Below are 27,820 nucleotides of genomic sequence, written 5' to 3' on the forward strand. Positions count from 1 at the left end.
AAATGCCATTATTATTTGCAGTCTATCTATCCATGGAAGATGATGGTTCTTTATAGGTCGTATGATTTAAATCTGAGCCTTTAAAACCCTACCTGATTTATTTGTGCAAGGAAATCATGTTTTCTTTGGAGCTTTTCAGTGAGGGCATAATTACAGCGTTGCAAATACCATGCTCTATTTAAGGATCTGTCAGCATTTCCATAATAAACCTCTATTTTCAGGAGACTTGGACACTGCCAGAAAGACAGACACCCAGGCAGGGACACAGAGAAAGACAGCCTTCTAAAACATATATGCTTGGTAGTCTCATCCGGGGACTTCATTTTGAATCCAAATCTTTGTATGTCTTTGTGGCTGCCACACATTCTTCCTCGTACATGTGGTGGTGCCAGCGCTGTGCCTGGCATCACTGCCCTCTGCCCAGCAGGATTCAGCTGGAAAGCAGTCTCGGGGTGGTAACTGGATGCTGCCGCGCTCTGGGTGGCTGGCCAGCTCCCTTTCCAGACCCCAGCCAACTGCCAAGTTGCACCTCAGCCTAAAGAAGAGAAGAGAAGAGAAAAAGAGGCCCCTGCTGTTACTGCCTTTCCCCCTCCGGCCCCCTCTGGTTAACTTAGGCATATGCTAACTTGGATCTTGAAGGATAATTTATTAATAACCACGTTAAATATGATTTGAGTGCCTGGTATGTGCCTGGCACTTTCCAAATACTGAATTTGTAAGCCTTACAATGTTCTTGCGAAGTAGAACTTGTTATCCTCAGTGTTCAGATGATGAAAACAGGCAGAAAGGAGGTGACTTGCCTGGCAGAGAGCTGGAAATCAAAACTCGGGGTGACTGAGGCAGAGGTAAAAGCTCACTGGGTTCTGAAGCCTCCTTCCTAGCCGAGGCTCTCCACTGGAGGGGTGCATTGGGAATGAGGGAGCTGGGAGAGAACACTCTCTCTCTGTCTCTGTCTGTCTCAGTCTGTCTCTGTCTCTGTCTCTTTCTCATGCACCAGGACATCTAGTAACAGGTGGTGGGGACCACCACCCAGGAGAAAAAGTCTCCAGATCATTCACCTCCTGAGGCATGGTTTCATAGGTGAGCAGTATTCTGGCTTGGGTTATTTATTTATTTACTTACTTAATTATTTTTCAGCCGAGTGGCAAGGCAGGTTTCACATGGGTTATCACATGCATTTCCCAATTATACCCAAGGAAAGAGTGAGTTTTTTTTTTTTTTTGGTGGAGGCTGAAGATGATGTTTGGAATTATATAACCAAGAGGTGGCAGAGCTCCCAGGTCTGGAATACTGGTTCCTGACCATTCAGCTCTATGGCTTCCCGGGAGCCAGTCTTCCTCCTTTTGGGAGGCACAGCATGAATGGAGACAGACAGCTGAAACTTGGGATCCTCTGCCCTACATGGGAGATCCTGTCTCCCAACTGCCCATGGCTCCTCTCCAGGAGTTTGTCCACTGACATTTCACAGAAGGGGAAAAGGTAATGGACACTCTCTGGCACAAGAGCGCCAGGAACAGGGGTGGAGGGAGACCACCCTCCCTACTGTGCTCTCAGCCAAGTCTGGGGAAACTGTTTTGTAAACTCTGGTTCCCCTGTGGGTGGTGCGATGGAATTCTCTCCCCCTCTCTTTTCTGGGACTGGTCCTGAGTGGCTAGTTCCAGCTGAAGCTGGAAGTGGTAACACACAGTCCTGCAGGAAAAGGATGAAGAGTTTTCATTAAGAAAGTATTCCTCCTACTGGAGAAAGGGCTCAGCAGTTAAGGACCCACACTGCTCTTGCGGAGGACAGGAGTTCAGTTCCCAGCACCCACATCGGGCAGCTCACAGCTGATTGGAACTCCAGCTCCAGGGGGATCTAATGCCTCTGGCCTTCCTAGGTGTCTACACCCACATTCACACACACACACACACACACACACACACACACACACACACACACACCACACTCACACAATACACACACACACATACATGCATTCACACAATACACACACACATTCACACAACACACACATTCACACACTACACACACACACACACTCACAATACACACACATACACACATTTACACAATATACACACACATTCATACAACACACATACACATTCATACAACACACACTCACACAATACACACACATACACACATTCACACAATATACACACACATTCACACAACACACATACACATTCATACAACACACACATTCACACAATACACACACACACACACACACACACACACACACACACACACACACACACAAAGTTCTCTTCCTGGGGCTGTAGAGTTAGTTTGATAGGTAAAGTTCCTGTCTTGCAAGCCTGAGGACCTCAGTTCAAGGCCCAGAACCTGTATAAAATACAAGGTGGTGCAGGCTGATCACCCCTGCACTGTGGAGGTGGAGACAGGTTCCCTGGCCAGCCCACCTAGCCTGAACAGGAGACCCAAAGTTCCAGTGAGAAACTCTGACTCAAACAAAGCAAAGGAGATTGTACCCAAGGACAAATGGCACCTGGGGCTCACCTCTGACTTCCATAGGCACAGGCACACATGTGCGTGCACACTGACACACACATATTTACCCACACATATGAACAGGCACCCATGCAGATGGCCATACATGAATATGAAAGGAAGACCAGATATTTCCTTTTCCCTAAGGACAACCCAGGACCCTGTGGGGGGAGGCTGCTCACACAGGCCCCTCAGCACTGGGAGGGATCTCCTGCCCATCAGAAAATGCTGACCTTCTGGGATGCCCCCAAATCTGTCTAGTCTACCTTCATTCAGAATCTGCTGAGGAGTCTGTGTGGGGCACTGTTCTCCTGGGAAAAGGCAGCTTGCTTGGCACGGACTGTCTGAAGTGTCGAGGGAGGAGTCTTTCCACGTTAGCAGAGCTCTCTTTGGGAGACATCACTACATTTATCCTCCAGGGGACAGAAGAGGAAGTGAGTGGTGAGTGTTTGGAGCAAGCGCTGAACGAGACTTCAGTAGGCTGACATTGACAGCGTCTGCTACACCCTGGTCCCTGACCTAAGAGCTGGACATTCTGTGGGGGACCAGACTGTGTGGTCCCTGGCCTCATAGCACCAAAACCCGAGTCAAAGACAGAGACACTGAACGGATCATCACACTCACAAATGGGGCTTTTTGTTAATCATGGCCCTGGTACATTCTTTAGAGAGAAAATACGATGTCCTGTGAGAAGAGAGATTAGACATTTTTCTGTGCATCTAGCGATAAGCCACAGAAAGCTTAACCAGCACTGACTTGTATAAACAGATTGCCACACGCAGTAAGAAATCTAAAAGTAGACGTTTGCCAGCATCGTATCAGCCACACCACTGCGTTTCTAGGTTCGTTCTTTGCCTCCTTCCTGCCATCTTTAATGCACAGACTTTCCACCCACTGCTCTGTAGCAATCCAGATGGTAATGGTTGTGCAGAACGGTAACTGACATCTGTGGACTATTTCATCCTCCGCAGCCGTGAGCGTGCATCCCGGGCCTTCCGCCAGTCCTGTAAGGAGACGTTCCTCAGGTGAAGTGGCTCACCCGAGGGCACATCATTGGTTGCCCTTTGCAGTAGGTCATTAGCTCAGCCCACCGCTTGTTCTCCCAGGATGGAACTGGGTCTTCCTGGCCTTTTCCCATGGCTACCTCTGGAGTTCAGACCCACCAGTGGGAAAACAGAGCAGCCGGGCAGAAAGGAGCCTGCTGACCGTAGCGAAGCCGGGACTGACAGGGGAGCCTATGCGGTCCTTACTTGCCGTGATGTGAAGAGAGGAGTCGACAGTGGCGCTTACGGAGCGATTGATAACCTCATTTCTAAAGGACTTTGGAAAGGCCAAATGCAAATGTCTGAGTAACTCTGCCCCACCCTGACTCAGGGTGGTCTGCTTAAGACCTAGAGTAAATGAGTGAACATTGGACATCCCAGCATCTCATGATACTCAGAGGGTGCCTCTCCCATGCAGTCTGCTACTCATAAGTGACACTATAGTTTTGGTCTCACAGTTCTCAGCATGCAGGGTGTCTGTCACAGCACTGGGGTCATTCTTGGGTCCCTTGAGTTGACTTCACCACCCTTCTGACTCCCTTCTTCCTCATCTCTTAGACCTGGGCTCTAATATTGCCTGTGGTTGGTAGCCGAGCTTGTTGAAGGCAGAGGCAGGCCTGCTGGCTTGGGACTGTCCTAATGCAGGCAAGAGAGGCAGGGAGCCCAGAGACCCACCAGCGCACGGCCCCCCCTCTTTGCTGTATGCCAATGAAAACCAGGGTCACGCACCCTGAGCTGGGGAACGTGTGAAGCTAACACCATTTACCAGACGTCCCAGGGTTTTATAAGCCCTTCTGCGAAGCTTGCCTGCTCCGAGTGGAAAATTTTTGTTGTCTGTTTTTTCAAAAAAATCTTTGGGTGACCTCCACAGCACCTGCTGCCCAGCAGAGATCTGGCCTGCTGGGCTGCTTCTGGGAGTGACAGGCAAGGGAGAGGCATGTGGCAAGAACGTGGCTACAGGTTCAAAAGGCCAGAAAGCAGAGTGCAGGCCCCGGTGTGCAGAAACACAAATGCAGGCCTGAACGCAGACTCAGGCCTCTCTTTACTGCAGTAACTATTCCCATAAGGTTGGCACAAATGCCTTCTTTTCATAGCTGCGAATGTCCCAGATAGTATATTCTTTCCTCATGCAAAGAATTGTTTTATAAACAAAAAAGCCTACCATCAAATTCATCTTCAGCATAAATTTAAAATTTCAAAATAACCAGATTCAGTTCAAGCAACATCTTTATCTATCTTTACCCTGTATTTTAGGAGGTCTTTCCAACTTATGGCATGTAGCCCACATATGTGGTCCCAGGGTAGCTATGTGATGATAAGGTCACATGCCAATGTCAGAAGGTAGGATGCCTCTACTAGAGTGAACACATTATGAAGTGGGTATCTTTGGGGGTCAGTATTTGGAAAATGTCACCAAGACAAGTGGAAACAGGGCTGAGAATGGAACACAGTAGTTGGAGCTTGTTTAGCACCTCTGAGGCCTTAGATTCAACCAATCTTTAGTACGCCTGGGGAATAAAAGGCTGCATGTGACCTGGTTTGGTACTGTTCCTCCCAAATCACCTTCATCCACAGAAACAACCCAAGTATTTCTGGAAAGGGCCAATGAGGAATCCGCACAGAAACCCCCTTCACCTTATTCAGCTAACCTCAGGAAGTGACTTCCAAATGACAGGCACACACCAGTTAGGATCTGCTTCCTTCTGGAGACTTCCAGTTCATCTGTGGATCTCCAGCTGTGCCCTTCTCAGAGGCACATCTGTGCCTTAGGTGGGGCAGGGCGCTTTTATGCCATACAAGTGTGGGGAGGAAGCAAGGAGTCCAGGCAGGAAGAAGGTTGGCTGGGTGTCAGTGGTCAACTGGACCTGAAATGTTCAAGAGAGGAAGGTGGGATGGAAAGAAAAAAAAATGAAACGCACAAAGGAGTAAAGGATTTATACTCTTTTCTCCCCCTAAGAGTTTCTTGATAGCTCATGTATAGAGAAAGGATGGATGGATGGATGGATGGATGGATGGATGGATGGATGGAGGGATAGGTGGATGGATGGATGGGTGGATGGATGGATGGATGGATGGGTAGGTGGATGGCTAGGTAGGTAGATAGATAGATATAAAGTGATGAGGTAGATAGATAGATAGATAGATAGATAGATAGATAGATAGATAGATATAAAGTGATGGAAGAAAAAACAGTGGTCGATAAGCCAGTAAAGTTTTGATTATTTGCTATCCTTTTTTACATATTTTGAAGAATTAAAATATTTTGCAATAATTGTTTTAAAACCAAAAAAACAATATAACCACATATGATGCAGAAGTTCAAAATAATACAAAGACAAGCCCTACATTTCAAAGCTAGCATGTCCATCTTTCCCTCTCACAGAGGCGACCCTGGCTATACATTAGGAGAAATAGGGAGAAGATGAGGGATGGGGGTGCCATCAATGCATGGCTGGTGTCAGGAGCTCTCTGGAAAGCCAGCTGCTGGTGACCCTAGCAGACATTGTGCTGGAAAACTTTGTTTATAATGATCTTTGCACTCAAAGGAAGACTTGGTCCCAGCTACTTTACCCCATAGTTCAGGTTTCCACAGATAATCATGTCAGCTGAAGTTAGGGTTAGCTTGCTTCAGCAAGGAAGACCAGCGGTATCTCGGAAGCACCCTAGAGGGGTAGAATAGGGAGGAGCCTTTTATAGGTCTGGACTGGGCTGGCTTTCTTAGTGAGCCGACCATGTCCCTCCCCTGCACGGTATGCTGTTCACTGAAGTAGTCTAGCACCTGGTCCCACAGCAGTCTCTGAGGCAGAGGAAAGAGGCAGGGGTTGAGAAGTCACTGGCAGGGCCTGGCTAACGAGAAGTGGGGCTGACAGCCACTTTGTAGCAGGGGGTGGTTTGGGGAGACACAGTGTTTTGTTCTGTTTTTCCCTTAGTCTGACCCCAGGTCTTACTGAGGCTTTTCAAGGAGTCCGTATCTCACGATGGGCAGGACTCACTGCCACCCTCATAGCCTGTGGTGCTCAGGGCGGCTGTTGCGTCTGGAGAGGGTGTTTGGCTGCTGGAGTCTGCCCTGAAGAAGGGCCTGGCGCAAAAGGAGTGGTGTGGAAGCTGGCCTGAGGGGTTGCGTCTTTCCTGGAGGTGGCAGGCTTTGGAAGTTTGGGCTGTGGGAGACACTGCACATGAAGTTCACGTGCCAGTCTCTGAATCTATAGACAGAGGCGATTCTGGAGACAGGTGCTCACCAAGACTCCTTCAACTCCCTGAAGAGTTCCTGAGGCCCCTCCTTTTGGGTTGTTGAGCAATTCTGGCTGGCAGAGCGGAGTCCTGCCTCAGGAATCCTGTCTGCCCCCCTCTGAGTCACTTCCTTCTCTCTGGAACTCTGTGTTTTTTTCTCCTCTTTGAAGAGGGAGAATTAGACTAAATTCTCTACATAAGATTGAGGTGGCTTTGGGTTGACACTGTTTAGGTTTTTCAATCCAACACAAAAACCATGAGCCTAACAACTCTCGGGGAGCAAGGTCTCTGGAGGCATGGCTTCAGAGGCGCCAGTCCACGGCTATCTGGACCCATTGCTTTGAAGCCTGTAGCTTCAAAGGTGGGTACATTGTGGCAGAATAAAAATGGCTACCCATGGCTACCCTCATGGTGGACAGGAAGTGGGAGTGTAGGCAGGGGCCAGAGATTAAGGGACTATTCCCAGTGCCTTACTTCCTACAACTAGGCCCCGCCTCTGGGTTTCCACCACATTCTAACAATGCCACCAAATTCCATCAGAACCCTCAAGATTCAATCTTTTCTCACTGGTGCCACTAGCTGGGGGCCAGACTTTAAACATACAAATCTTTTGGTGGATACTGCACACCCAAGCCCTAGGAGAAGTCAAATGGCTTCATAAGAATTCATCCTCCCTGCAAAGAGAGTCATGATATGCAGAAATGCAGGAGTATCCTGGTGTGGAGCGAGCTCTTACTTGGTGGCCAAAGACAGGCCTGTTTGTATGCCCTTCCCCTTGGTGTCCTTGAGAAGTTACTGCTGTGGACTTTGCCTCCCATCTTTCCTCATCTTCTGTTGCTTCCCTGAATGACATCCCTTCAGGTAGACACTTCAAACCCTGGCTTCCTTCCTGCCTCAGACATGCTTCATTTCTGACCTGTTCTTGTGGTCTCCCGGATGGAACACGGCCCAGCCTTGTTCCTTGGTGGGTAGGTAGGAATCGAGAGGCACCATAGAAAACCCTTGGACTTTGTTCTTCTGGCCTATGACAACCTACCTATCTGTGGCTGCCACAGGGGTAGACATAGCTTTTGACCTAGGGCTGGCCTGGACTTACTTGTCTACCAAGTGTCAAGGCTTTATGGTGGTCTGCTGGTAAGATCTGACACTGTGACCCACGGGCGAGTCATTCCATCAGTGTCTTGGACAGTATGTAGGAGAAACTACAGAAGCCGTGGACAGAAAACATGCCTAGATATGAGGGATCCCTTCCCTCCCAGATAGTGGCAGGCAGCAGAGGACATTTCTCTGTGACATTAGAATAAGATAAATGTGATTATCTGGGGCCAGCAAACACTTAGAGGGCAGTGACAAACCCATATGGAGCCTCCAGTTGATTTTATTGGCCATTTGAGCACAGCCACAGATTTGTAGTGTAAAGGATTCGTGGACCGTGCTGGTGGTCCAGGAGCTGGATGATGTGTACACACTCTGAACCTCTCTGAGATGACTTTGTAATCAGGCGACAGCCCGTTTGATCCCTCCTCCACCTGGAAATAAATTTGGATTTACCAAAGAAATAAATTAAATGTAGATGGCTCTGAATCCATCCCCCTCCCCCCAACCCCGGAAACCCTTATGTGGAGGGAGCAGGAATTTTCTTTTTTCTCCTCTTGGAGTGATTTGTGTTTAATTATCACAGTCCAGATTTTTCTACACCGCACTAGAAGCCGGAACCAGCTCCCTTGCCAGCTCCTCCCTCAGGCCCCCACCCCGCCCCAGAATAACAGGGCTCCCTATGAAATTATTTTCTCCACCGTTTGTGTAGTATGCATAGCATTAGACTTATCAGTTTGCTTTAATTAAGCTTCAAAAGGGAGCTGGGCCTCCGTCTTATCTCCAGCTTGCTCCTTAATTCCTTCTCCATGGTCCTTGCTGTAGGTGGGAAGTGCCTCCCATGGTCTCCCGGGAGGGCCTTCCTACCATGTGCCTTTCTCTGAACTTCCTCCAAGACAACCCTCTCCCCTGTTCTCTGATTTCTTCAGGGAGTTAATTGCCAGTGACCTTTTAAAACAAAAATCCCCCTGGGTGTTCCTCACTGCCACAAAGTCAGAAGAGAGAACCAAGCAAGGTAGCAGGAAGTTGGGGTCGGGTGGGGCTCACCTGCTGCCAGCGACCCCTGAGAACAGGGCACCCTGTTTCCTGGCTTCTCTGGAAACCACGCTGCCCCAAATGAGGCCTGCTCAACATAGGCCCCCATGTTTTTTGTATAATCTTCCTTTTAAACCTCACATGGCGGCTATGGTGGCGGCTTTCCTCCTAGGTAATCACCGGATGGAATTTTTTTTCCCCTCCCAGCACCAGCTTCTGTGGACTTCATAAGGAACACTTATACCCTGAGGGCTTTATGTGGCCTTCGATTAATAAACACGAACCCACCTTTCTAGACTGACTGGGAAACCCTTTTTTTCCCTCCTGTGTGCTGCTTCTGTCTGCAGGGTCCATGAATGGGGGCTTTCAGAACCTGGCCTTTCGTGGCCAGCTATCAAAGTGTTGTTCATATCCACATGGGCCGCCTGGAGGTGTGGCCATGGCCACCACCACCCAAGTGGCCTCCCACGGCGCTGCTCTGATGGCCACACTGGCCGCAGGAGCAGACGGTGCCGACCCAGTTTCTCCTCTGGGATGGATGCCAACCCACCAGGAGGAGGATGCAGACCACCATCAACCCTTCTCCACTGATCCCTAGAATAACAAAGTTGGTCCTTACCCCCCTTTGTGGGATTCTCCCATACAGACCCTTACTGGGGGGAAGGAAAAGGTAAACTTTTAAAGGTTTCCTGACCTAACGTTTTCCCTCTCCTCTCCCCTCCTCTTCTCTTCTCTTCTCTCATCTCCCCTTATCCCTCCTCTTCTCTTTCCTCCCCTTCTCTACATTCGCCATTCTCCATGTCATTGTGAAACGGCTTCTAGAATCTCCCTCCATACGTGGTAGTCCTAAGCTCTGAGCTATGAAAGCTTTTCTGGGACCACAGGAAGAGAAGCAAGCTGTTCCAGGCTTGGGAATGCGGATGCCAGTTAGGAGGACCCTTGGTAAGACATGGAGGGTTGTGTCCCAGAACTTCTCTAGGACCCCAAGGTCTAAGACTGGGCAAGGAGATCGTTGTGAGTCTAACTAGGGAGGCCAAAGGCCAGGATCATGGGAACAATCAATACCAAACCTCATCGCTTCGTCTCGCTGGGTCTCCGGGGAAATTCTCTCTCTAAGGAAAGATCTCTTCACGTCGGCGGCTTCCACTTGAGTAATGTTGGGCATAGAGTGTCTGAGCCAATCTAATAAGGAGGGACCTTTCATGCTGCTGGTCCACCGTGTCAGCCATCTTCACGGAGGGGAGATGTTGAGCAGCAGAAATGGAAGGCTTTGGGAAATGGAGGACAGAGGGGACTTAGCCGTCTCACAGGTTTCCACCCCCATCGGTATCTCAGAGCTGGAGAGGGGGCCATTACGGACACGGTGCAGATGAACAACTTCGTTTTCAGGGCACCACGTTACAGGGCAGCGGGGCTCCTCAGATGGGGTTTCTTTCTCTCCTACCCCAGATACTTACTCCTAGGGAGCGGGAGTCGGGGAAGAAAACTGTGCATCCTGATGACTGTGCAGGGACTATCACCTGCTTGACTATGTCACGATTCTCAGCCCTCTAGGGAATCGTGGGGAGCAAGGAAGACGTGACAGGTCTTAATTCTGGCAGCGGTGGCACTATAGGGTGGTGGGGGGTGGAAAGGCTCTTCCCAAAGCTTGCACCCTGATGGTGCCTGTGGGAATCCCCGGTCCCCCACGGCATCGGCTTCATGCCCCCGGCATGACGAGGGCTCCCAGGAAACTAGAAGATGCCCTTTCTTTCTTTTCAACCTAACTTTTAGGAGACAAAGTTGGCTGGTGAGAGTGTGTCCAGTCCAGAAGGCCCCGTGGAAGCTTCCAGACAAGGGTGTGGTCTCAGGCTCAATCACAAGCCAAGCTCCTGTGGATTTAGGGAGGGGGAGTTTGTGAATGAGGGGCCTGAAAGAAGTCAGAGGAGGCCCAAGGAAGTTGGAGGCAGGAGGAGGGATGGGCTATAATTAAACGAGTTGTGGTGCCTGGTGCCAGATGTTGGGGTTTCCAGGCCGTGTGGTGCTTTTGTTGAATGGTTCGGGTACATTGGTGGGGAATGCTTGAGAGGCAGCTTTTGACCAGGGGTGGGGGGGACCCAGGAGCTTTGGTGTCTCTTCATTATCTCCCCACCCGCACCCCAGAGTAAGGAACCCATCAAGTCCTCCACTTGCCAAAGGGACAGTCAGAAGCCCGGGAGGAAGCAGCCAGGCCTGTAAGACGCTCTTCATTAAATGCACATCATTCAGGAAGGCAGGCGGGCTATACAGCGTGGGCCAGGGAGATCATTGTCTCTCAAAACATCCCTCAAAAATTCGGTTTTGGAGCCAGGGAGACGGTTCAGTAGGTAAAGTGTTTGCTGTGCGCTCATGCAGACCCGAGTCGAATCCCTAGAACCCACGGCTCATAACAGCAAAGAAAGCCGGATGTCACCACAGCCTTTCTGTGTGGAGATGGGAGGCAGAGACAAGAGAGTCCCTGGAACCTCTGGGGCCTGCCACTCTAGTGTAACACGTGGGGAAAATGGCCAAGGGTTCTTCCCTCAGAACAAGAAGGAAGGGGAGAAGCGACACAAGAACTTCCCCTTTCCTCCACACATGCCTCGTGGCAAGTGAGCACGTGCATGCATCACACACACACACACACACACACACACACACACACACACACACATTTTTTTTTAAAAGCAAGGCTTTCATGAGACAACCGTTAAGCCTAGGCTTTGCCTCACACATTCACAGTGTCTTTTGTCCTGCTGAGGTTCCCAGAATCCTTGCAGTAAGGAATTTCTCCGGCTTTGTTTCACTCCGAACATGACAGCCAGCGTGAGGCTATCGAAGACCCACATCCTTGTGGGCTATGTGTACCAGCTCCTTGTCTTGTGGCTGTGAGCAAATACCTGAACCAAAGGGGCTCAAGGAGAGGAGCGTTTTTATTTGAGTCAGGGTTCATCGCCTCGGAAGGATGTGGCTGTAGGATTAGGAGAGGGAACAGGATTAGACCGGTCACACTGTGTCCCCTATCAGCAAGCAGGGAGAGATGGATACTGGTGCTCCCGCTCACTGTCACACTTTCCCTTTTGTGTTCAATCTGAGACCCTAGCCCACGGGAAGATGTGCTAGACACACATTCAGAGTGGGGCTCCCCTTCCCCACTAAGCTTCCCGGGCATGTCCTCACAGGCATACCTGGAAATGTGTCTTCTAGGTCATTTGGAATCCCACCAGACTGACAGTGCCCATGAACTCTCGTGTACTCCCCTAGGAAACCCAAGGAAACTTACGAGCTAGGATGGATGATGGGCTGCTAGGAAGAATGGGGTGGGAGAGGGACTGAGGATGGGGAAGAAGGAGGCTAGCCCTATCACGATCAGGAAGGCCCTGGGGGTGCAGGCGCAAGCTGCCTGGCTTGGTCACCTCCCCAGGCTCCGATGGCCCCTTGGTGTGCCCCTCACTTGTGCATCCTCCCGTGCAGCGAGAGCAGAGCATTGGGCCTGGCCGCACTCTTGTGAGGGTGATGGGGTGACCGCAGCTGTTGGGTGCCCCTCAAGGTAAGTGCAGAGGGAACACGTGGCTCTTGTGCCCGGAACTTGTCTTCCTTCTGTTCATTATCTTCACGGCCTCAAGATGACTAGACAGAGGAGGGGATGGCCTGGAGTGCCACACCTGAGCACCAGTGGGTGACCCTCATCGGGGATGTGCTCCCGGGGGCCTGGGGGATGACGTGGTATTTGTGGGCAGGCAGCAGCTGTTCAGGGTCACAGCTGCAGTCGGAACAATGGGCATTCTTAGCTGCTGCCTCATGGCTGCCCCAAGCAGCTGTTGGGTGCTTTCCCATGTTCTCCATGTGACCTGTGTGACAAGGATGCCCAGAAGCCTTGCAGAAGGAGGAGCCTTCTACTGCACCCTGGGCTCCTGGAACTAAGGCTCTGGTGTGTCCCTGGACTTGAGTGTCCCTGCCTCAGTGTCAGGAGATGGTTTGGCGCTCTGTTTGGACTAACAATCCAAGAGGCAGAAGCAGAATTGGAATGGGGGGGGGAGAGAGAGAGAGAGAGAGAGAGAGAGCTCAAAGTCCAATTTGTTTTAATTTATGAAAATGGAGGCCACGTTAACAAACAAGAGGTGTGGGGAGGAACCAAGGCAGCAGAGAAAGCTGGAGGCTGAGGGAAGGGAAGGGAAGGGAAGGAGAGGGGAGGGGAGGGGAGGGGAGAGAAGGGGAGAGGAGGGGAGTGGAGGGGAGGGGAGGGGAGAGGAGGGGAGGGGAGGGGAGGGGAGGGGAGGAGAGGGGAGGGGAGGGGAGGGGAGGGGAAGGGAGGGGAGGGGAGGAGAGGGGAGGGGAGGAAAGGGGAGGGGAGGGGAGGGAAGGGAAGAGGAGGGGAGGGGAAGGGAAAGGAAGGGAAGGAAAGGGAAGGGCCTGTGCCTCCTCCATGCCAGGCAGAGGGAAAGGTTTGCCCCACATTCAGGAGAAAACAGTAACGCCCTGGAGAATGGAATCCCTAAGATCTGAGTTCGATCCCTGGCATCCACTTGGAGGAAAAAAAGAACTGAATCCAGTCTTCTGGTGGCTACATGAGTGCCGTGGCACATTCCCCTCCCCAACCCCAGATAAATAAGTAAATATGTAAATGTATTTTTAAAATATGAGGGTTTTTTAAAGAAAAAAAATGAGAAAGCAGTAAGATATTTTTGAAAAGTAAAGAGAAACAGACCAAGAAACCACTTAACGGCTGTCTGAAGACCTCATAGCTCACAGTGGCTATTCTAAATAACCGAAGACACCAGCAAAGAGCCACAGGAACCACACAAAACAGAGACCCACAAGAAAAGTGCTTATTCCTACGTAATGTCTTTATGGACCTTAAAGAAGCTCACAGATTTCCAATAATGAACTCTCATCTCATCCCCATGGACAGGAGTGGTGTGTGTGTGTGTGTGTGTGTGTGTGTGTGTGTGTGTGTGTGTGTGTGTGTGTACACGTGTTTTTTTTGGTGTAAGTGAACCTAACGGAGGGTTTGAAAGAAAATATTTCCTGAGCTCACACTGTCTCATCCATGCTCTACAGCCTGCTGTCCCTCTGGGTAAAGTCACAGCTCAGGGGGCCTGCCCTCCCCACCTGCCCCTCTACAAGTCTAAACAGCAAATGATAGGTATGCTTGGCTTGGGGAAAAGAACATTTCCATTAGCTGTAAGTAAACAGATGAAAATATAACAATTAAAACTTCAAAGGAAAATGGTATGATCTTGGTTCATTAAGATTTTGATCCTCCTCCCTCACTTTATTCTCATTTTGCCACTAGAAATTGGGCATTGTAGTAATTTAGACATTTCCTTCTGGAGGTAGGACAATGAGTGATTTGGTAGGGCACTGGTCTAGCACACACAGAGCCCTCGGGTTTAATCCTCAGTACTGCATCAATCAAGATTGTGGTCCCAGCGCTGAGAAGGTGGAGGCAGGAGGATTAGAAGTTCAAGGTCACCCTAGGAAGTTTAAGGCTAGCCTGGGCTACTATGACCCACCCCCCTCAAAATTTTTTTCTTTTTTCTAAAATGAATGAGGGAAAATTGAAGGTGTCTTTTTAAAGGTGGAGAGACCCTGGGCAGGGACCAAGGACAGCAGAAGAAGTAGGAGAGAGCCTTAGGTCTAATGCTGACCTCAGAATGGTAGAACATACCAGAACTCCCCGGTACCCTCAGGAATCAGATCTTCCAGGATGGCCAGTTTGCCAGGTTTAAGTTTGCTTTGGAGAGATCTGTCTGACCCCCTCCCTGCCCTGACTCTGGGAGACCACAGAGGTGCTGACATGACCTCTAGAGTTGTCACAGTTCGGGGCTGGCATTGACATCCCCGAAAGTCGAAGAGGAGAAACATGGAGCTTTCACCTCCGAGTGGGACTTCTCGTTCCCAGTCACGCTCTTCACGGGGGACAAAAGATTTCCCTGCAGGGTCTTGGGTGAAAAGAGGGGTGGGCTCTAGTGGACTCTGGTGTGTCTTTAAAAGCACATGGAGTTTCATTTCCTCCCGTACCAGAAGGGAGATCACTGGGCGCCTTTCTTGCCCCTTAATTTCTGCATTTAAAAGAGAAGAATGAACATATTTGTCCTTCAAGTTACGAGGACTGAGAAACACTGTGCTACACGTGTCAAAGGCTCTCATCTTCCTTGGTCCCAAGTGCTGGGCCGGTAGCGCTTTGATAATGTAAAGTGATACCGTGTTTGTAAAATGCTTGCATGGATGCTCTCAGCACGCTGGGTGAGGCCAGCATCACAGACTGCTGCTATGGGTCTCATTTTAACACCCCTTAAGTTTAATTCCAGGACATTTTCAGATGTGTGCCTGTGTGTATGAGTTTATACGGGTGTGCATGTGTGTGTATCTGTGTGTAAGTTTGTGTGTATACATGCTTGCATGTGTGTGAGTACACATACATACATATTTTTTTGTGGAGTCCGAAGGACACCTTCCAGTACCATCCTCTTTTGAGATAGGATGTCTCATTGGTCTGGAGCCCATCAATTAGGTGTGGCCAGGGGCTAGCCAGCCTCTGGACCTTTCTATCTCTGCTTTCTCAGCACAGGGATTCCAAGTCACCAAACCTAGCTTTTCACGTGGATACTGAGGGGTAAACTCAGGCCATCATGCTTGTGAGGCAAGCGCTCTACCCACAGGGCCATCTCTCCAGCTGCAATTCCTGGATCTTTTGGAGGATGCCACTAACCCAAGCATATCTCCTCTCTAAACTCCTGGGAAGGGAGGGGCAATTATCAACGTCATGGACACAAAGCAGCCATAGCTTGTCTCAGCTGGTAAGGGCTGACCAGCCCTGGAGGTCATCCAGCTCACACATGATGCTGTAATTAATTTAGTTGAGCATTTCACATGGGTTGAACCGATGATTCTGCCTGCCTCCCTAGACCCGAAGGGGATGTGTAAGTCCTCAGTCATGTCTGAGGAAAGCCCCTTCTCCTGTGGTCTCTTCTTATCACACGTTTTCTCCATTGTGCAGATGCCCCGCATGTAAAGATCACCAAAACCATAGGCATGAGCTTCAGTTCGAAAGGACGCTTGAACACAGAGCCCTTCCTGTAGGCCTGCACCCCAATGGAGTCTGGGACAGTATAGAGGCAGAAGTCAAGGAGGGAGGCATCCTCCTGGCTTCTCACCCCTGGTTACTCAGCAGGCTCTTCCCGATGCTCCCAGGATGGAGGGTGGCAGGGAGCCACCTCGACTCTTTCCGCGTGTCATAAGAACGTCATGTTGACTCACAGCCAGATCTGGAGGAAAATCCACAGAAGTCAGGAAATCCCCCAGCAGATGCTCTCATTTCACCTTCTGCTAACCCTGTGGAGAAAGCATAGGTAGGGTGAGACAGCAGGCCGTTTCTAAAAAGGAAAAAAAAAAATCAAAGCATGGCTGTTGCCGCTGCATGCCTGTGGCGGGGCGCGGAGTCCTGACAGGCCTGGCTGAAGTCACAGAATCGGCCTCAGCCTGGTGACCTGAGGGTAGCCAGGCCTGGTCTGGTTCTCCATCATGCATTTGTACCGTTTTGCAGAAGCCCCCACCTGCTTCTTCCCTTGGCTTTGACTCCTCTTAGGGACCAGCATCTTTCCTTTTGGGTGACACTCAATGCCCAAGGCTCCTCCTTCTAATGGAGAAGGCCAAATTTAGAGTCAGGGCTGCCCATTTGAGCCTGGCACCGAAGGTTATCATTAGGAAGAATGGCATGGAGGTACAAAAAGGGGAGGCCAGACCCAAATTAGAAAAGAGGTCCCGAGGGAGAGACACGGAGGCCTGGCTCAGAGGCATAGCTTCAGAAGGAGCCTTGGGAGGAAAAAGCGTTGGTTAAGAAAAGTAACTTCCTGGGACACTTTGGGAAGTTAGGGTGGGCACTGCCATCTCTCAAGACTGTGGCAGGTCTTGGGAGCAGGCTGTGCTCTGGGGCTGTTTACAGCATGGGAAAAAGACGTATCCAATGGGTATCCGTGTACCAAGTGCCTCATTTTGTCTCCTGAGACAGTGGAGGGCCCTGGAGGACCTACCTAGTTCTCACCTCCGCTCCACCCATGACTTCCCGAGAATCCCTGTGTAAAACTGTGCTGTTCTGAGCTTGGGGAACAGAGACCATCACCTCCCCACACCTCCAGATGGACTGTCCCGCCGTTCATCCAAAATGTGGGGGAGAGGTTGGCAAGGGCCGTCATGGAATTGACTGAGTGTGCTTGCCTTGGCAGAGCTGGTGAGTGGCCGCGTGGATGCACACCTGTCACCCTTGGCATCTTTGGAGGTCCTTTAAAGTTGCAGTGTGAAGGAAGGGCTTGGGGCGGGGGGACTAGCCCTGTGTGGCCAGGCACAGAGCTACGCAGTCCACCCAACGGTCCTGACCACCTCCTTCTCCTGTTGACTCACGCCAGGGTTGGTACCGTAGGCTTCCGGTTGTTCTCCAGCGGCTCGCCAGACAGTCTCTCCTAACATTCCTAGTGGTGTCCTGGCTCCATGTGACCCCGGGTTCTAATATTCTTGGGCTCCTTCAGACTACACAGCTGGCTGCTCTCCGGCCTGCCTGGCCTTGTTAAAGGCAAAATACCGTCTTTTACAGCCTGCTCTTCCCGTCCAGTTCACCAGGCAGCCTGCTTTTTTACAAGGGAGATGGCCCCTTGGATGATCTCTTGCCTTGGTGGGCAGGGAGCCTGGGCTTCTGCAGGGTCCTTGGGACCTAGCCTTGGAATTGTTTTTCTGCTTTTCTGCTAGCTTAGAAAGTGAAGTTCAAAGGTGAGGGGTTCTGTGGGAAGGAGGATTAACGGGGTTGTTTTGGGAGCTGTTCAGCACTGGAGACAGGGCTGAGGAATATAACCTATTTTCAACATTCTCTTCCCCATCCAAGGTCCATTATGGTGTATAATAGCTTTTGTGTTCTGTGCCTTTCTTTCCCCATAGGAAAGAAAAGTTCACGGCAAAGAACACGTAGGTTGTGCAAAAGTCTTGTATCCCCCACCAAAAGCTATCGCATATAGCCTTGTGGAGTCTCTGTCCGTATGACACATGGAGACACCTTCCTCACACTGAGTGTACCAGCAGAGTACAGGTTAAGAGGTGGCCCAGTAGCCCTGTGTAAGTGAGTACAGACGCTTTGCTTGGGGCTTAAGGAACAATTCCATAAGACCCACACTGGCTTCTATTGTATGGTGATGTGTAAAGACCACAGCGGCTAACCTGAGACATTCACAGTATTGTTACGGAGGGCAACAGCAGGAGGTTTTTTTTGTTTTTGTTTTTTTCTGAATTCAGGCTATTCCTGAAAAAAAAAAAAAATCATTGCTTCTGATATCAGTAGCCCAGATCCTCTTTTGATCCTCCACTAGAGTGTCTTTGGTGCTCACTGGAAAGTCAAGCATTCCTTTACATTTCATCTTTCTGCCTCCAGCCACCGACTGGCAGCCAGAGAAATCTTGAAGAAGCAAATTATACCAAATTATACAGAATGTGCCTACTTAAACTCAATGGTGGCATCCACTGCCTGGTTAGAGCTGGCAGTCCTTAGGTCAATAGGAAACTCTGTTGGCCTTCTGTTCCTGTTACCGTGTGTGCGTGCGTGTGTGCGTGCATGTGTGCGTGCGTGCGTGTGTGTGTGTGTGTGTGTGTGTGTGTGTGTGTGTGTGTGTGTGTGTGCTGTACATGTTCCTGCGTACCTGTGTGCCTGTATGTGAGTACATGTAGGGACCAGAGGTCAATGTCATGTGTCTTTCTTGGTTGCTCTTCACCTTATTTTTTGAGACAGGGTCTTCCACTGAGCCTGGAGTTCAGGTACTGGTCCAGACTAGCTGGCCAATGAGCTCCAGGGATCTGTGCATCCCCTTCCTACTGGTGTTGGGAGGGTTGCCATGCCCAGATGTTTATGTGGGTTCTGGGGGTCTGAGTAAAGTCCTCATGCTTGCTCACCAAGAATTTTACCTACTGAGCTCCACCCCAACCATCTTCCTTTTTGTGGGGACCTTCTGCCCTCTGCCTTCTGCAGGCCAGCCATTTCCAATTAAGATTTGGGACCCAGGATTGGGTGAGCAGTTCCGTCCTTGGGGACCTCCTAGGATGCTTCTCCCACACTGGATCCCTGGCAGCCTCAGCAGCAGGTTACTCAATTGATCAGTTGATGGGCAGTTATAGAAATGTACGCATAGATATGTTCTCCAATGCCAGGGCAACATGTGAACCTGGATATCACAAATTCCCCTCTTTTGTCACAAATTTATCTCCTTTATGGCCATGAGTGAAGTGTATTCCACATTACGGAGCTGTTGATATCATTCTTACATGTGCGGTTCGCTGATGCTGAGTGTGTTCACACCATGGTGCAGCCACCACCACTGTCTCTCTCCAGAACTTTTGTATTCTCCCAGCTGAAGCTCTGTGTCTGTTAAACACTGTCTGTTCACTCCCCAGCACTGGGCAACTGCCATGGCCTTTCTGTCTCTGCATTGTCTATTCCAGGAACTCATCTAAGGGATCCACATAGTATTCAATGTATTCACTTCTGTGACTGCATTCTTTAGTGTCATGTTCTCACAGTATGGCCATGGTGTAGAAGGTATCTGGGTTTTCTTCCTTTTCAGGGTGCGATAGTATCTTTTGTATGTGAACACCACATTTCATTTCTCCTTCTCTGCCACAGTGGACATGTTTGGTGCCCTTTGCCCATTGGGAATCATGTGGCTGATACCCTAAGTGCACAGGCTCCATTTACTTCATGCTGCGGGCCACAGGAAAATGTAATGGAAATCAGTTACTATCACAAAAGCTACTACTTGGAAAGGTCAGGGACTTTTCTGAAGGTCAAGCCATGGCTTAAGAATTCTTGGTGATGTTTTAGCTTTTGTATATATATTAGCTGATTCCTGCAGTGATTTCCTTGATGTACACATACAAGTGTATTTTAGCTGAAATACCTATCAAGCATCCAAGGCCAAGTGATCTCCTGAATTAAGGTAAATTAAGCTCGTCTGACCCTCCTTTTTTATACAGCCTTTATAAATATATGGTATTTATACTAACATTATAGACTCCCAACATTTACCTAACCACCCCTAGGAATGTAGTTTGACACATAAATTCTCTTTTTCTCATATATTAACCCATTTTAGCTCTTAGTTGACCTCCGCCTTTACCACTCCCTCTTTGGGTTTAAAAGAAAGCCTGATGGTCAGTGCCTGAGGAAAACTCTTGCCTGCCTTTATGACCCCGTAAGAATTCAAGCCTGGTGACCTTGTTCTGCTAGAGGATCGCTGTTGCTTGGGTTTATAACTGAATACCTCAGAGACTTGGGGAGAACTGAGAGGTATAAGGAGACTTAGAGGAGGGTCTTGACTGGAGAACTAAGATGGAAGATGAAGAAGAGTCAGATGGGGAAGAATGAGATGAGAAAGACCAAGATGAGGCAGAACTAAGATGAGAGAATTAAGGCCGGGCGGTGGTGGCGCACGCCTTTAATCCCAGCACTTGGGAGGCAGAGGCAGGCGGATCTCTGTGAGTTCGAGGCCAGCCTGGGCTACCAAGTGAGTCCCAGGAAAGGCGCAAAGCTACACAGAGAAACCCTGTCTCGAAAAACCAAAAAAAAAAAAAAAAAAAAGAAAAGAAAAAAAAAAAAGATGAGAGAATTAAGATAGAACTTAGAGGGGACAGCAGATAAATGCGGAGAGAAATCAGGCAAGAAAGGAGTTAGGCTTGAGAACAGGACTGAAGCTGTGTAGACAGGATTTTATCCCAGAGGAATAAAGTGGATGGTCTAAAAGCTCGGTGTACTGAGATTCTTTTCCAGAATATAATTCTCCCCATTTGTAGCTTCTCTTCTGGGCCTCTGGGAAGATTATTAAGGCAGGTCCTTAGTACTATTCGAGAACTTCAGAATCTTTCTTTCCTTGAAGAAACCCTGAGCAGGAGTTCCTTCAGCTACACCCAGGCTGTGTGGCTGCCTCCCTCTCCTCCTAGCACCGTCTTTTCTTTAGCTCAGTGGCTGATTAGGACCCGTCTCCTTAGCCCAGGAGAGTGAAAAGCTGGGTAGCTTACACAGATACCCGTACTGATGATGCTTTCCCATGTGACTCCGTGGCACATCGCCAGGAATGGAGACCACAGATTTTCCACATGCTCAGCCTTTAACCCTTCAGCAGGGGGGCAGTGCTCATGGGAGAGGCAGTGGATGTATCACCTGCGGCCATGGTCACTTCTGTGAATTCCTGGCTCCATGGGTTGTAGCAGAGGCTTTGCCTCAGTAGCCTCAGCTAGCCCATCCCTTCTGAAGCTGCAGACTACACAGCTTTGGTGAGGCAGTTTGTTAGATAGCAAAATTGAATGCGTGCGCGCGCACGCGCGCGCGCACACACACACACACACACACACACACACACACACACACACACACACACGCACATGGGCACACACAGACCCATCACAAATGTTTCTTCTCCACTATCTCATACCTCATATGCTCCTGTCCTTCCTTCCATGGAATAGCCTTTCTAGGCATCTGCTACCTGCTCTGGGTCAGGGTCTAGGGTACCTCACAGAGCCGAGTCTCAGTTTCCTCCATGGCATGAGATTAATAATCCTCATGCATGGATTAATAATCCTAGAATCCATGCAGAGTTGCCCACAAAGTTTGGTGGAGTGAATGCATGATTTTGTACTTAGTAAGAACTCAGTAAACATGGGCCTTTTCTGTGAGGGCAGCCCAGTCACCTTAGGAACTCTAGCCTGTCTCATGCCTGCCCCAGAACCCTGCTGTCCTTTCCCAGTGAGGTGTCCAGGCCATGCTCTCCCGCTGAGCCATGCTCCTGGGAGATGTCTGCTGAGAACCCAGGATGGAACTGAGTCAGAGGTCTGTATAGCGTTGACTCACCAGGTCTTCAAACCAGAAGATTGTCCGGTGGGGCTCATGACATTCCTGGAAAAGAAAAGAAGTGAATATTATTGGGCTGAGTTCATCAGACGCTTGTTCAGCCCTCCCTGAGTGTCTGCTGTACTCTGAAGGGAGTGGGCAGCCATCCAGCCAAGTCTGAGCCATCAAAGGCCGGGGCCCAGATGCAGTGCTGAGAGTCTCTGTGTCTTCAGATACCTCACGTCCTTCCCACAGACCTGCTCTCCTGCAGGCCCCGGGCTAGAGAGTTTCCCGCCCTCCAGGCCCCTGGGAAAATGTTTCCAAGGGCTGCCTCTGCCGAGGTGTGTCAGAACTGAGTCTTGCTGGAGGCCTGGGTGTGTCTGGGAAAAGGCCACCCAGACTCCAGAGAACAAGAAAGGGAAAGTTCCCAGTCTGGAGCCTTGAGCTGCGGCCATTTCTCTGATCCTTCGTTCCTCACCCCCCATGTCCTGACCCAATCTGACCTGTCCTCTCCACAACCTAGCTGCCTCGCCAGAGCTCCTCCGAGCAAACCCCACTGCTGTGCTCTGTTTCCTCATTCATGGCTGTCACCCTAAGCCACCTGTCTCACCCAAAGCCTGCCACTCACTGTTGGATCAGCAAGAATGTCAAAATACACAACTGAGTGTCTCACACACAGAGACACAGAGACACCCTGACACACACACACACACACACACACACACACACACACACACGTAGAGACAGAGACAGAGAGATGGACAGGCAGAGACTCAGAGACAGACACACACACAGAGACAGAGACACAGAGACAGACAGACAGAACACAAGTCCTAAAAGTTGTTGGAGTACTTAGTTCTCTGCTCTATCACTCATATTATTTTCACCTCCTCCTCACGGTGAGAGCAGACTGTTTGGGCTCCAGCCCTTGAGTCCAGGACCCCAGGAAGGAGGAATTGAGTCTACTTGAGTCTGTGTGTGTACAGTTGACTTGGCTACAACTGTAAGGGAGACAGGAAATGGGATCTTTATGCTGAGTGGATGTATTAGTTACCTTTTTATTGCTGTGACAAAACTCCCCTGAAAGGCAGCTTTAAAGGAAGGGTTGCTTTTGGCTCATGGTTTTCAGGGATACAGTCCATCATGGTGAGGAAAGCATGGATGCAGGAGCCTGAGGCGGCTGATCACATCGCGGCCATGGTCAGGAAGCAGAGAGAAATGGAAGGCTGGTGTTCAGCTCACGTCTCTTGTTTTGTTCACTCTGGGACCTCAGCCTACAGGACCTTCCCAGTGGGTCTTTCCTCCTCAGTTCAGCCTACCAGGAAACTCCTCACAGACGTGCCCAGTGCTGTGCCTCTTAGGTGGCTCCAAATCTGGTCAAGTTGACAGTGAATGTGAACCATCGTGGTGATCCTGGCTCATCTAAAATGGAGGAGGGAGGGGAAGATATGGGTGACAATTGACAGTTCATCCCACGTGCTACATCCAGACTCCTCTGTCTCCTGAGCCTCATGTCACCGTGTGTTTCCTTCTCAAACTTACCATATAGCCGAGGAGGACTGTGAACTTCTGGTGCTCTGGAGAGCTGGAATCATAGGCAGGCATCTGCTTTATACGGTTCTGGGAACTGAACCCAGGGCATCATGTATGCAAGGCAAGTACTCTAGGAATCAAACTCCACTCCCAGGCTTCTGGCTGTCATTTTTATTTCCCAGTCCCGTTGGGCTGTGTCTTGAAAGCTTTTCCGTGATCTGATATTTAGCTGCAAGAACAACAGAGTCTTTTCCTCTTTAGGGCTGAGGAAGGCTGAGCAAGGCTCTTTCCTCCAAGGCTTTGCTGGGTTTGGGTTGACCATATCCCAGAGACATCAGCAACACTATCTTCATGAATTGTATTTGATTTCCAGCTTGCCTCTCTACCCCAGTTAGTGCAGTACCTACAAACACACATTATGCTCATCTAATTGGTCTGTAGGCTTGCTGATCAAAGTGTGGTCCCCCAAGCAGCAGAATCCACAGCACCTAGAAATGTGGCTGTTTCTAGCATTCCTTCCCTGGGGAAACATCAAAGCATTTATACCTCTTCAGTTGAGGACCCCAACAACAGAGCAGGGGTGAGACATTATTTACAGGATTGTGGGTGACTGTAATGTAGCCACCACAGAAAGTCTCATCCAGCCAGAATGATGGCTTCCCCACAGACACACAGATGGAGTCCTTTTTCTTCATTTAACTTCCAATCAGTGTGGTTCCACAGGCTACATATCCTAGCACTTGTGGAGTTCACAGGGTGTCTTGGGTTGTCTCCTGTTGCTGTGATGAACACCTTGATCAGAAACAACTTGGGAGGAGAGGGCTGATTTCAACTTTCAGCTCAGAGTCCATCCTGAAAGTCAGGGTGGGAACCCAAGGCAGGAGGCAGGAGCTGATGCAGAGACCATGGAGGGGCGCTGCTTACTGGCTTGCTTTTCATGGCTGGCTCAGTTTGCTTTCTTATAGAACCCAGGACAACCTGCCCCTGAAGGGCATCACTCACAGTTGCCTGGGTCCTCCTATATTATCTATTCATCAAGTAAGTGCTGCACAGATTTGTCTATAGGTCACTCTGATAGAGGCAATTGCTCAGCTGAGGCTCTCTCTTCCCAGGTGACTCCAGCTTGTGTCAAGTTGACAAAAAACAAAACAAAACAACAACAACAACAACAACAACAACCACAATATGAGGCCAAATGCAATTAGGGTTGAATTACATACAAATGGCCTGGCGGGGAGGGGGGAGGCGGGGTACAGTAGGAAGTGGCCAGAATCTCAGGTGAGGGTCCAATGACTTCCCTCCCCCCCCCCGCAGGGAGAATTAACAGACAAGGAGCCCCATCTCAACCATATCTCACAAGCAGCTGAGGCCACTTTGATGACTGTGGTTGTTTTGTAGTCTACAGTTCAGGGCCTTAGGTGCCACCCTTGACCAACTTAGTCCTAATTTGCTCTTCAACAGGGGAATGCCATAGATATCCAAGCTTGAAACCACTTCTCTAGAACATTCTGTATGGTGTATTTCTCTTTGATTTTCACGGAGATCTCTTGTCTGTTATAAGTGTTGGAGACGCGAAGCTAATATCTTTCCCAGGAAGGTCGGTGTAAACACTTGGCAAAGCTTCTCTTTCATCATTTCCAACTCCACAGCAATTGTGTGCTCGACACACATGTGATTCTCACTTTGTACAAGACGATCCCAGAAGCCTGAGGGAAACTGAGGGGGCATTGAGGAGAGGCCCTTCAAGTCCAAAGCTGAAAGTGCCCAGGACACTTCTCTTAAGAGACCTTCTCAGGCATGTTGGTGACTTTGCTCAAAGTTTGTCTGCTGAGGAATGAGCTCATTTCTGGCTTTGGTCAGACATGGTTCCCAACCACACAAACTGGATAGCTGAGCATCTGCGTCCCATGAACAATGGAAGGACCTTGTCAATGCTGAAGTCAGGATAGATGTGGAATATAGCCTTTGCCATATGTCTAAAGGGGACCTCTCTGAGGGCCGGGCAATGGCCAGACAGAGCAGTCTACCACAGAGAATGGAGAGCTTAGTTCCTGGTATGTGACAATACATGCTTCCTTGGTCGCTCTGACCAGACGCCCTCCTTGGGTGACTACAGAGGGACCCCAGCACATGCTACCTTTGCAGAGCTTGGGGTCACCAAAGGGTAGAGCCGAGGAGACAGAGGGCATAGAAAGCAAGAGAAAATACATGTAGGAATTGAAGAAGGGGCTTCAGACACTTGACTTCAGTGACGCTCAGGACCCAGTGTAGAGTGAACACGGAGTGTGCACTCACAGGTAGCCGATGTGCTTGCTGAGGCCGCTGAGGCAGGTCATCTACCTGGATGTGGGCCCTTTGACGATGGGAGATTGGTAACCTTGTTATCGTGCCTATTCCTAGAGAGCTGTTGCTCTCTTCCTACCTGAAGGTTCAAGGGCTCAGGAGAGGGTTAACACAGGGAGGGGTCTGCATGGCTGTGACACACAGCACTGCCATGAGCTGCAGACTGGAAAGTGTATTAGTCCTCAAGGGTCATTGGACCTTCTTATATCAATGGGGAAATGAAGCCGAGTCCCCAAGGAGGAGGGACAGGATTTTCTCAGAATTCCACAGCATCGTCCGTCCCAGCAAGAATCAGCATGAGCTCTTCCAAGGCTGTCTTGAGTCCCCAGTGTTGCTGGCAAGTGTGTGTGTGTGTGTGTGCATGCGCGTGCATGTGTGTGATCATCTGTCCAACACAGTGCTTCTGAGATCCTGGGCTGGGCTCCCACACTGCCTACTTCCTCCTCAGGACACAGGCAGCTTCGGAGTCCACTCCCCCTTGCTGGATGTCCCTCTGAGTGGTAGGAGCCACAGTTCCACATTTCTGCTCATTTCCTTACCACCTAGTGTGTGACTGGCCACAGAGATAAGCCAAATGCCCAAGTGACTCTTTCCTTCTTCTTCCTTGACAGATTCAGAGCCCAGTACCTTGGACTCACAGTCGTCCACCACCCTCTTCCTGTCCTCGGAGGAGCCGGGCCCCTCTACAGCAGCCCTGCCGTCTCCATCCTCCTCCTGTGAGCCCCAGGCCTTCTCCCCCAGCCCCACCATGTTACCCTCTCTCCTGCCACCCCTGTCCACTCCCTCTACAGCCCCGGGCCCCTGCATCCCTCGACGCACGGGGCTCTACACCATCGTCACCTCCTCCCCAGAGGCCGCACCCCACCTTGTTGACTGGCTGCCCAGCTGCCCCTCTGCCACCTCTCCTGGTGTCCAAGGCAAGGATCGTGAGCGGCCACAGCCTGTGTTGGCCCCGGCTCCAGCTTCCGAGAGGGGCCACAGTCAGCACCCAGGCTCTGCCAGGGGTGATCATGCTGAGGATCCTAAAGTCCCTCCACCTCCCTGTGCCCCTGCAGCCACCGCTGCCACCTTGGAGGCCAATGTTGGGGACATCCTGGTAGAGCTTCGGACAATGAACGGTCACCTGGACATCATAGCGAAGGCCCTCACTAAACTGGCCTCTTCTCTGGTACCCCCGTCCCAGCCTGTGCCTGAAGCACCAGATACCAATTGAAGGAGTCTTGGATCTCCCAAAACAAAGGGATGCTGAGGGTACCACTCATCCCTGCTTCTCTGACCCTGTCTCTGATGGAGACAAGCTAACCCAGTTACGGAGCCAGTTACAGAGCTAGGGTTTGCTTACGGAATGGATGCCCTTGGCCTGTCACTCAAAGGACAGCGCGTCTCAGGCTGGCTCCAGGAGCCCTGACATGTTGTAGCCTCTCTGTGTGTCCCTCCACCTTCTCTTGTTTTAAGTTCCTGGTAAAACACTTCCAGAAGATGGTGGCAGGTCCTGGATCAAGGTGATGGAAGAATCAGCATTTCCCTCCCAATCCTCTGAGGCAAGAGACGAGAGAAGAAGAGATCCTGTCATCAAAAATACCCTCCAGGATATCCCCAGCATTCCTTTCTTGAGATGTTATTGGTGTGTCCACCTCCAGTGGATTTCACACACTTCCGTTTAAAAGCATCTTTGAAAAAAACAAATTAAATTTTCTCATTTATACCTATGTTTCAAAAAGTTTGGGAACTAGAGAAGGGGAAAAGCAAGGACATGGCAGAAAAAAACTGTGGGGGGTATTTAAGTCTTTCTGGTGAATGAGAAAGCATCTGGGTCATGAATAAAGTGTGTGTCTATACTCTGAGCTCTGGCTTCTGGATTCCTCTCCTCTCCTCTGCTCACTTCTTTCATCACAGCTACCCACCGCCCCTCACTCCTGGAGTCTCCAGCTGTTCTCAGTACTTAGGATGAAGAAGCAGCTCTGAGTCTCGAGATTCTCAGGAGTTCTCTCTAAATCTGGTAAGTTCATCTCGCCCCTCTGAACCCACGTAGAAACCAGTGACAGACAGTAGCCAGTGACGGGGAAGCCAGCATCCCTGGCCTCTCTGTTCTACAGATGTCTGCCATTTTCCCTGCCTGGGACAACTCAAACTCTCTCCAGATGTTGCCAGCGGTTCTCTGATT

General features: G+C 50.1%; 1 protein-coding gene across 4 annotated transcripts in view; it reads left to right on the top strand.

Moving 5' to 3' along the window:
- Positions 1-27,500, top strand: part of Runx2 (RUNX family transcription factor 2) — a 329,850-nt gene extending 302,350 nt beyond the window's left edge. For all 4 annotated transcript variants that reach the window (XM_076557798.1, XM_076557803.1, XM_076557799.1 and 1 more), the window contains one exon: positions 26,268-27,500. In XM_076557798.1, coding sequence (XP_076413913.1) covers positions 26,268-26,869 — 602 coding nt within the window. In that variant the 3' untranslated portion in view covers positions 26,870-27,500. The remainder of the gene's footprint in view (positions 1-26,267) is intronic.
- The last annotated feature ends 320 nt before the right edge of the window (positions 27,501-27,820 follow it).

The sequence above is a fragment of the Peromyscus maniculatus genome, chromosome 21 (genome assembly GCF_049852395.1).
Source record: "Peromyscus maniculatus bairdii isolate BWxNUB_F1_BW_parent chromosome 21, HU_Pman_BW_mat_3.1, whole genome shotgun sequence".
NCBI classification, from domain to species: Eukaryota; Metazoa; Chordata; class Mammalia; order Rodentia; family Cricetidae; genus Peromyscus; species Peromyscus maniculatus.